The 10,842-nt window shown below is 36.2% G+C and overlaps 1 protein-coding gene and 1 long non-coding RNA gene across 2 annotated transcripts; one reads left to right on the forward strand and one right to left on the reverse strand.

The window, feature by feature from the left end:
- Window positions 95–2,266, forward strand: LOC110266110. The gene is made up of 2 exons (XR_002353070.1): window positions 95–701; window positions 775–2,266. It is a non-coding gene; the product is annotated as an uncharacterized LOC110266110 (long non-coding RNA).
- LOC107614157 lies at window positions 2,047–4,260 on the reverse strand. The gene is made up of 3 exons (XM_016316384.2): window positions 3,925–4,260; window positions 3,561–3,792; window positions 2,047–2,635 (listed from the first exon to the last, which is right to left on the reverse strand). Exons 1-3 carry the CDS (start codon window positions 4,083–4,085, stop codon window positions 2,336–2,338), a joined length of 693 nt encoding a protein of 230 aa, XP_016171870.1. The 5' UTR covers window positions 4,086–4,260; the 3' UTR covers window positions 2,047–2,335.

Consider the following 10,842-nt stretch of genomic DNA (forward strand, 5'->3'; position numbering starts at 1 on the left):
CTTTTCTAAGATATATGTTAATTAAATCCTATTTATAAATTTTGATTAAAATTTACAACTTATTACAAGTATGCAACAAAATATATATTTATGTTTGCTGGAAAATCAAGTAGCGGGTATATTGTTGTAGGATTTGGCAGTTAATAATGCAAAATAAATGTGATGGACTAAAGATAAGATTAGGTGAATAATATGTTCATTAAGTAGTGATAAGTACTTTCTTTGTGATGAATAAGAAGAGGCTATTAAATGATCATGAAAGACAATAAAATATAAGTATTGAACAAGAAAAAAGGAGAAAAAACCTGAACACGGAGAAAGAGACATCTTAAAATATGTTGAAACTATCTCCTTGGATCATATCAAGGGGGACTTTTCATGTTAATGTTGTTTTGCTTTGTTCATGAGCCTTTATTCCTCCTAGATGTCTACCACCCTACATAGCAACAGCTTACTTTACTACCATCAGATTTTACTATTTTACTGTTTTTGTTTTTTGTTATTATTTTTATAAGGGAACATTAGATTTTAGTCTGAAATCACTTCAACATTCCAATTCTTGTTTTCCGCCCGAAAATCATGTTGGCTATCTAATTGATATGCATTTTCGGATGTTCAAATAACTCGGTCTTATTATGTATCTCTACAGAGACAGGGTGAAACTCTATTGAAAAGAAAGGTTCAACTGTTCAAGCCTAGAGGTCATTATGCTCCCTAGAATTCAAAAACAAAGTGATATAATCTAAACCTATAATTTGACTTGGCTTGCTGCAGAATTTGAATGACAGAACAAACTGCTTGAATTGCCGAGATAATTAGGAGAATAATTCCAACAATGGATGCAAACATTTCAAACTGTTGTAATAGTTATGCCGAAAAGCAGTCCAAAAAATATCTGTAAAAAAAAATAAATAAAAATCAACCAAGTCTCTGCAAAGATGGTAGTAATGGTCAGTAGTAGCATTCACATGGGCAATATTCTTCTAAACACCATTCAAGAGCTTTGCAACAGAATCATCATCCCTCGGAAGGTTCACAGCGCTTATAAGGAATCCCAGTTCAGCAACATATCCAGTGAAACTAGGACTCGTTCGGGTAATGTCACTGCTCCAACAGCATCAAGTTGCAAAACAATAACTCAGTCCCATCTTCTGCTACAATCTGCAGGATCCCGAGAATCTTGCTGGAAGATGTCAAGTCCATTAAGCATTACCACATTTCCTCCATGATTGCTCCAATAGGTTTCAACCAAAAAGCTCTAAGCAGATCAGTGAAGTAGTTTACTTTTATGATGATATCATTGTCACCATTATAGGGAAAACCAAAACTATTGAAACACTTAAAATAGCAACAAGAAAGTGGAAAATCACACCTTAAATAGTCTGTTGTTAAAAAGAAAGAGCGACTTTCTTTAAATATAACATCAAGCATCCCATACTACCCGATGTGAGACTTTGGACACCCCATAATACCCAACTCCCTAACATAATGGTGCCTCCAAAAGAGCTCAACAATGAAACCAGAATAAACTAGAATCACCTTGACAAGCTCCTCCTGGGTGAGGTCAAGTGTGTTGAAGTAACAACATCGAACATGGGGTTTGACCTATTCTATGTGGTGAACCAATGTCTAACCTGAAGTTGTCTCAGCTCAATTCAAGAATTAGTCGCAGTCGCTTCTGATGCATGTTTTGGATCCTGGGGTTGCAGTGGTGGAAGGAACCAAAACAATTTCCTCGGGGGGTTGAAGCATCTCTGTTCAGCCTATGGGTAATCGGGTATCAAAGGAAACCTAACATATGCAAGCATTCACGATGGCTGGATCTTCCCTTTCTTTCATCTCCTTAATGTCATGATAAGTTATAATATGTTGTGGTCATGCTTCTCCTCTAAATAATGATCAATGTAGCACTGTAACCACTGATACAGGTCACAGATTAAATTAGGAGAAATATTTATATGCTCCTCGAGCACATTTTCCTCGTTAGATATTACCATATTACACCATCTTTCTCTTTACTACATTAATTTCTAATGCATCTAATTGTCCACTGCAATAGACTAGTTTATTACAAAAATCAGTTCATTGGTATTTAGTCCAAAATAAGTAACTGAAATCAGCAGAATAATAGCTTTTTATCAGTTACTTGACATCTCCCAAAAAATAATTTGCTAAACAATCTATTTTACACATCCAAGATAACAACAAATCCAAGTACAAGAATTAAGGAAAACTAAAACAGCAATCATTCTTGAAAAAAAAAAAACTGAACTATATGTTCCAAAATTAGTTTGTGAGAAATGCGTACAATTTGGACTTGTCAACATGAGCATGCTTATTTCAGCTTAGATTTAGATGAACTAGAAAGTGGTCTAGCTGTTGACTGGGCACGTGCTGATAATCTATTAGCCTTCTTCAAATCATACTTTACAGATGCGAAAGCACAGATCAAGGCAAGAATCATTGTTGGATAGACATAGGCAGCTTTTGAAGGATCAGTACTTACTGGTTTCCCCAAAACTCCTTCCTTGACCAGTCCCCAAACTATAAGAAGTGTCCCGAACATGCTCATTTTTCCGGGTTTTAGGATACCCACAAGTGATCCTGCCACTGAGAAGTAGCTTCCAGCAAGAACCTGGTAAATAATTGATGCATATTAAGAATAAAGAGCACGAATAGAAGAAGCTTAGCAGCGGAAACCTAATCAAGAATGGGAACGATATACTACAACTAAGTTAATTGGAACATCAAGTTCGTATTTAATTAAATCATCACCGGACACCCTGAGAAATTAAATTCCCAACATGATCCCCTTTTCCAGGACTAATTTTTCCAACTAACTTGAATGAGATTCAAAATTTCAGAACTGATTCATCCAATGACATTCATATCATATCATATCATATGGTTATGGACTTGCTAAAGGCAAGAAAAAAAGGAATAGCAAAATGCAAAAAGCCAAGAAGGGGGTTAAAATGGACATGAGGCCATAATTATACAAAGGAAAAATATTATTTGGTATGGAATCACATTCACACATCTGCACAAGAATTTAATAATAACTTTACTGGAAACAAATTGATGTAGACATGCAATCATTATTGTTATAAAGGTAAGAATCTTTGATTCAATCATCTACTTTGCTAGTTGAGGTTTTGACGTTGAAAAGGGAATGGTTCAACAAAGATTTGATCCCCTCATGCTCAAAATGAAAATGACATTAATAATTATTTTAGACATGAGACGATCTAGATCAAGTTTGACTACTAACTATGAATTCATCACCTCAAAAATACACCCTAACGAGTCTAATCTTACAAACAAGAGTAAGATTAGATGCTGATGTCTTTACACAAACAATGTTATAAATGGCTAGTAATTTTTCTCAAATATCCACCTAAGATTTGATTGGCCTTTACATTCAATTTTGTTTCGTTTTCATGGCAATAACATTCCTCCTAACCACTGAGTAGCACAGCGATAGCATTACTATTATCACCCAAAAAAGAAAAAAAAAACATACGAAATGATGAATTGAAACGGCATAATGATTAACTAACCTCCAAGCGTTGAAGATCATTAACAGCAGAAGCTTCCTTAACATTGGTCAAGTTATACAATTCCAACAAATCACCCCATTTTGGAACAGTCATGTTATGGATGAGTCCATTCACAGCAGCACCAGGGAACAGAAGAGCCTTCACAACAGGAACAGGGAATATCTCACTCGAAATCAACTGCGACGACGTCACGTGCAATGGCGTCGTGCACGTGCCAGATCTGCAAGTCACCCTGCACCACAACCAAAATAGAGAATTGAGAATCTCAAACATGCTCAACAACACTGTTAACTGATGTCATCAAAATTGGTGCCGCAATTTCAATTCAACGAGGTAGAATTTTAGGTTTTTTATGTTATGGTACCTGAAAAGAGGGATCTGAAAGATGATGAGGACGAAGAAGATGCGTGCTGCTACGGAGGATATGTTATTTGTCCATGATTTCGATGATGATGATCGTGGCGGTGGTGGTGGTGATGGTGATGTTGATGACGATGATTTGGATATGACCTTGGAAGGGGGCATGGTGATGGCGGCTGTGGAAGAAGATGGAACGCAATGTTATGCTGTGGCGGTTACTTTCCGTTCACAGTAACCAGCCCGATGTATAATAAACTATGTCGCCGGCGGTGTATTTTGTATATATTTTTTTTTAATCGATGGATAACATTTCTTAATTAATTTTGTGTATGAGACTGAGTTGGAATGGACAATTATTGCATCACGTCAAAAAATTCATACAATTTTTTTTTCAAAGATAGTAGGTTATATTTTATTAATTATTAAAAAATAAAATACAAAGATGTCCAAAACAGGACAGCATAATGAAAGGTGGGGATTTCCCAAAAACACTACACTAAAAGTATTCATCTAACGGTGCGTGGTCGAAAAACGAAGAAAAATCTTAAAGAAGAAAGAATGATAAATCAAATTGAATGCAACTAAGAGCTTGTCTCATGGAGATGACGGCCTAAACTGTGTGTTCTTTGAATTTTACGGAGCAACTTAACAGAGCTTGCTAGAATGGCATACGGCATTGAAGTAGAACCTTCAAAAATCAACTAGTTGCGAGCTTTCCAGCCGTTCCAGCAAATGATGGCAAGCAATTGAGGATTACGGTCAGCATTTTTCAACGGGTTAAGCATTTCTGTTGATGCAATCTACCATGTCCAAAAGTCGTTAGGACTTTGAGGGGGAAGACAGTCACGAAGATAACTCTGAGACCATACATCTTTAATTCTAGAGCAATCGATCAAACAATGAGTGACTGTTTCGGTTGCTTCATGACAGCAGGGGCATATTGGTGATATAGATGGGATGCGGTGATGAATCTGAGCAAGCACCGAAAGCCGGCCATGGAGAGCTTTTCAGATAAATAGCTTAATTTTGTGAGGCAAGTTCAACTTCCATAGATCAATCCACGACTTTTTCTGCTGCATATAATTAGGGCAAAACTCCAGAGGCAGATGGTAAAATAAATAGCCAATTCTGTAACTTGAAGCTGTATCATATTGCTTGGATTTGTTCAAATCCCATTGCAGTTTGTCCCTACTCTGCTGAATTTTAATTGACAAAATCCTGTTTGCAACGTTTTGGAAAAATAATTATTGAATAAGATTCTGATTCCAATTCCTATCTTCAGTAATTAGATCTTTAACTCTTGGAACCAACTCAGAAATAGCCTGTCTATTTGGCATGTCAGAAATCATTAAAGGATACGGAGGAGGCAGCTAAGGATCCTCAAAGGTTCGGATATTATCTCCAGTACCCACAGCCCAATTAAGACATTTTTCAACAATCTTTCGGCCTTCCAGTATGCTCCTCCATCCCCAAGAAGGTAAGACTCCAATTTCTGCCGTTATAGCATTATCATTGCTAAAGTATTTACCTCTTAGAATTTTGGATAATAAGGAAGTAGGCTGTGTTACGAGTCGCCAAAACTGTTTGCCTAAAAGTGCCAGATTTTGGATTCTGAGATCTTTAAATCCAAGGCCTCCTTCTTTTTGTGGGCGAGTCATAGTGTCCCAACTAATCCAAGCCATCCGCCTTTCAGAACCTTTTTGTCCCCACCAGAACTGAGAAAGTAGAGAGTGAATTTCCAAAATTAAACCATCAGGCAACTTGAAGTAAGACAATGTATAAATAGGAATAGCTTCTCCCACTGCCTTAAGCAATACGTGTCTACCACCTAACGATAGAAGATTGCGCTTCCACCCTTGGATTCTTTTCCGAACCTTTTCTTTGATCATACTAAAAGAAGCTTTTTTTTATTTAGAGACTGTAGAAGGTAAACCAAGGTATTTATCATGAGCCCCAATATGATTAATATTCATAGAGTTAGCCAGTAGTGTACGAGTAATGGAGGGAGTGTTGTGGCTAAATAATACAGCAGATTTATTAAGATTTACCCTCTAGCCACTGATGCTTTCATAAGAATTCAATAAATGTATGATATTTGAACATGCTTCAGGATTAGCCTTACAGAATAAGATGGAATCATCAGCAAGAGGAGGTGGTTGACCTTGGGACATCGTCTATGTATCTGAAGACCATGAATTAGTCTGTTTTGTTTTGCCTTGTGTAGCAAGAAGGAGAGACCTTCTGCACAAAAAAAGAAAAAAAATAGGGAGATAGAAGATCTCCTTGTCGAATACCTCTATTTGGTTTGAAGAAACCATAAGGTTGTCCTGCTTCCACAATAATAGAATAAGAAACAGTTGTCACTAATTCTCGAATCCACATGATCCACCGGGAGTCAAAACCAAATTTCTCCAATATAAACCAAAGAAAGTTCCATTCCACCCTATCATATGCCTTACTCATATCTAATTTTAGCGCCATTTCATTTTTGAGTCCCCTTTTTTTGTTCTTCAAGTAATGCATACACTCGTGAGCAATTAGGATATTATCAGAGATTAATCTGCCTTTAATAAAAGCACTATGCGTAGGGCTAATTAGTCTATTCATCATACCCTGAAGTCTATGTACAAATACTTTGGAGATAATCTTGTAAAAGATTGAAGATAGGCTTATTGATCTTACTTGAGTCATATCTTTAGCATCAGAAATCTTAAAAATAAGACAGATATGAGTGTGGTTAAAACTCTTTAAAATTCTGCCCCTGAAAAGAAGCTTTTAACTGCTCAAAACACATTACCACTAAGTATGTTCCAGAAGCTTTGAAAAAATTTTGCTGTCATGTCATCATCTCCTGGAGCACTTTGAGAATGAATGCTATTCATACAATTGATAAAATAATACTTGAGAGATGTTATTGACAAAACAAAAACTCTTAAATAAATTTAAAATTTAACAAAAATAACCAAACGTTAATTACTTCCATTTTCGTTAACAGAAAATACTGAATAAAATGGTTATTAGAGGTGATTATATGACAAACTCTCTCCGTGAATCTATTTATCTAACATTTTTAATTAATTTAAATAATAACAAAGTACAAAAAATTCTTAAATCAAATTCTTACAAATCCTAATTTTCTAACAAAGAATAAAGAGAGAAATCTCGCCAATAAAAGACTCATCATTTCAACCAATTATTATCAACAACAAGAACATTGGTTAAAATGATTTTTGAATACAAATTTCATCTGATGTTATTTTTTTTCTCTTGAGAATCCACACTTTTTTGTTAGTACTATAATTAGTATCACAAATTTTTGTACTCTTTGAAGAATTAAATCATTTAGTTCCAATAAACAATATTTACCCAAAAAAAAAACTAAGGGATTAGTTTACTTCTAAATATATTGTGTGTCACGAAAAAAAAAAAAGAAAAGGAAAAATTTTAGTTTGAGCTTGAAACTTTAGAAAAAAAAAACATAAATTTCAACAACTATTTACAAAAGAAAGTAAATCTTTAGATTAGGGTAATTAAAGATATTATTAATAAAAAAAACATAATAAATAAAGGGCAATTGACGGGAATAAAATAAAAGAGAGAAAGATTTACCTGAATGCAACAATTACAACTTTCTTACGTGCATGTCCTGTTTTATTATTATGTAAACCGTGGAAGGTAATCACGGTTTCCAATTTATATATAAACCATTCTAAGTTGGCACGGTTTATGAGTGAGTAAGACTGACCATAAACCGTGGTAGGTAACCACAGTTTATGAAGGTAGAAATTTGCCCATAAAATTCTCTAACCTGCCACGGTTTATGAAGGATCTTGTAAACGCAAAAACCCTTGTTAGCTGCCACGGTTTATGAGGAGAGGAATTCTATATATATATATATATATATATATATATATATATATATATATATATATGAGTGAGATTCAAGCTGCTAAAGAGATCATTATCACAATGGCAAGTGAGGAAGAGAGTTTTATTGTCTTAGTGCATTGCTCTGGGAAAATCAAAAGAGAGAGAAATTATATATATATATATATATATATATATATATATATATATATATATATATATATGAGTGAGATTCAAGCTGCTGAAGAGGAGAGATATCACAATGGCAAGTGAGGAAGAGAGTTTTCTTGTCTTAGTGCATTGCTCTGGGAAAATTAAAATAAGCAAAAACTATGGTGTGAAGTTCACTGACAGAGAACTATTGAGTGTATTCATCAGTTCATCAAGCACTTTGTTAGATGTAAAGAGCAGCATCTTGCAGAAGCTTGGGGTATTTGGCAGCAAGTGGGTGAAGAAGCTATTCTACAAGATTCCCATCGCAGTTGTCTCGACCGGTGTTAAGTATGATACGTTTGTGCTAGCGGCCGATGAAGATATTAGGGTTCTGTTTCATTGTGTTAGGAGTTTTCCGGAGGTCAGAATACACGAGCTGTATGCGAAGTTGGAGGTTAGTGTCGATAGTTCTGGGGCATCAGCTCCAGTTCATAGCTCGACTGCCACGAGCGGTGCGTCTAGTTCGATGCCTGCAGCTGGACCATCTGTTCCACAGGTCGCATCCCCTTCCTTTACGGATGATTTAGATCGAACGGAGGCAGTTGCTTCTGCACCGTTGGAGAATCCTGGTATCTGGCAGCAGGCATTTGAGGTGGATATCGGTGGTGGCATGATTCATGATTTTCAAGGCTTCGGAAAACCTGATCGAGTGGAGAATGCAATGCAGGATGATGACTCTGACCAGGAGCCTGTAGATATCATTGGGGACAGCGATGATGACACAGGTGCCAATCCACATACACAGCACGGGCCTTCAAGCCACAGCAGTACCCTCTACACTTCTCCACTCTAAACTTGGAGGCTCTGGGTCAACAGGCGGACGGAGGTGCTACAATTGGGGGTTCTTCTACAGAATTTCAGATTGGGCAATCATTCCAGAATAAAGATGAAGCTGTTCTGAGTGTGAAGGACTATAGCATCCATCGAGGTGTTGAGTACAGAGTCTTGGAATCGGATCATCTAAAGTATCATGGAAAATGCAAGGAGTTTGGCAAGGGTTGTAGTTAGTTGATTCGCATATCGTTTCATGCACGAAATGGCACTTGGGAAGTTAGAAGGTACAACGGTCCGCACACTTGCTTGGCCACCTCTATTTCCAGTGATCACCGACAGCTTGATTACCACGTTATCTGTGCGAAGATTTATCCGTTGGTTAGGGCGGATGCTGCGGTTAAGGTAAAGGTCTTGCAACAAGCAACAGAAGCCGATTACGGGTTCAGGCCTAGTTACAAGAAGGTTTGGATAGCAAAACAGAAGGCAGTAGCACAAATATATGGAGATTAGGAAGAGTTGTATGCCGAGTTGCCACGTTGGATGCTAGGGGTACAGTCGACCATGGCTGGGACAGTCACTGTGTTGAAGACCTCTCCTGTTCGACTTGGGGATCGGGTCGATGAGTCAACGGTGTACTTTCATCGTCTTTTCAGAACATTTCCACCTTGCATCGAGGCTTTCCGGCATTGCAAGCCCCTGGTGAGTATTGACGATACCTACTTGTATGGCAAGTATGGAGGCACGTTACTGTTGGCGATAGTGCAGGATGGGAACTCGAACATCCTCCCGATAGCCTTCGCCCTTGTGGAGGGAGAGAATGCGGAGTCATGGTCATTCTTCTTGTCCAACCTACGATCGCATGTGACGCCGCAGGAGGGTATTCTTGTTATCTCTGACAGGCATAATGGCATTAAGGCTGCACTTGAGGACCCCGAGAATGGTTGGCTGCCTCCACGTGCTTTTCGAGCGTTCTGTATTCGTCATGTGGCAGCGAATTTTAGCATTAGCTTCAAAGGTAAAGATGCAAGGAGGATGCTGGTGAATGCCACCTATGCAAAAACTGAAACAGAGTTTTATTACTAGTTTGACATCATGCGGACTGAGAATCCGGCCATGTGTGACTGGGCCAACCGGATAGAGTATGACAAGTGGACCCAACATGAGGATAGCAGTAGACGGTTTGGGCACATGACAACCAACATTAGTGAATGTGTGAATTCTGTGTTAAAGGGAACTCGCAACCTCCCGGTCACTTCGTTGGTTAAGTCAACTTACGTGAGGCTTGCTGAGCTATTCGTGGTCCGCGGGCAGACGGCGGAGGCACAGCTGGGATCTGGGTATGAATTTTGTCAAGCATTGGTGAAGGCTATTGATCGGAATATAAGAGACTCCAGGTGCTTCACCATCACATTTTACGACAGACACCAATCGGAGTACACAGTGGCTGAGACGACACCGACCGGAAACTTCTCGTTAGGTAGCTATCGAGTTTCCCTTAAGGATCACACACATTATTATACACCCACATTGGTTTTCTATTTTCTCTAATAATAGTGATAAAAATAAACAGTCAATAACAATAATAATAACGATAATAACAATAGTTACTAAGAAGGATAATAATAACATTAATATGAATAATAATAACAATAATACTAATAATAACAATAATAACAATAATAACAATACCAACAGGAATAATGATACTAACAACAACAATAATAATAATACTAACAACTCCCAATAATAATAATAATAATAATAATAATAATAATAATAATAATAATAATAATAATAATAATAATAATAATAATAATAATAATAATAATAATAATAATAATAATAATAATAATAATAATAATAATAATAATAATAATAATAATAATAATAATAATAATAATAATAATAATAATAATAATAATAATAATAATAATAATAATAATAATAATAATAATAATAATAATAATAATAATAATAATAATAATAATAATAATAATAATAATAATAATAATAATAATAATAATAATAATAATAATAATAATAATAATAATAATAATAATAATAATAA

Source organism: Arachis ipaensis, chromosome B08, assembly GCF_000816755.2.
Source record: "Arachis ipaensis cultivar K30076 chromosome B08, Araip1.1, whole genome shotgun sequence".
NCBI classification, from domain to species: domain Eukaryota; kingdom Viridiplantae; phylum Streptophyta; class Magnoliopsida; order Fabales; family Fabaceae; genus Arachis; species Arachis ipaensis.

Coding starts and splice junctions, on each gene's coding strand:
- LOC107614157 (XM_016316384.2), bottom strand. CDS start 4,085: ATGCCCCCTTCCAAGGTCATATCCAAATCATCGTCATCAACATCACCA. Junction 3,793..3,924: donor TTTCAGATCCCTCTTTTCAG/GTACCATAACAT, acceptor GTTGTGGTGCAG/GGTGACTTGCAGATCTGGCA. Junction 2,636..3,560: donor ATGATCTTCAACGCTTGGAG/GTTAGTTAATCA, acceptor ATTATTTACCAG/GTTCTTGCTGGAAGCTACTT.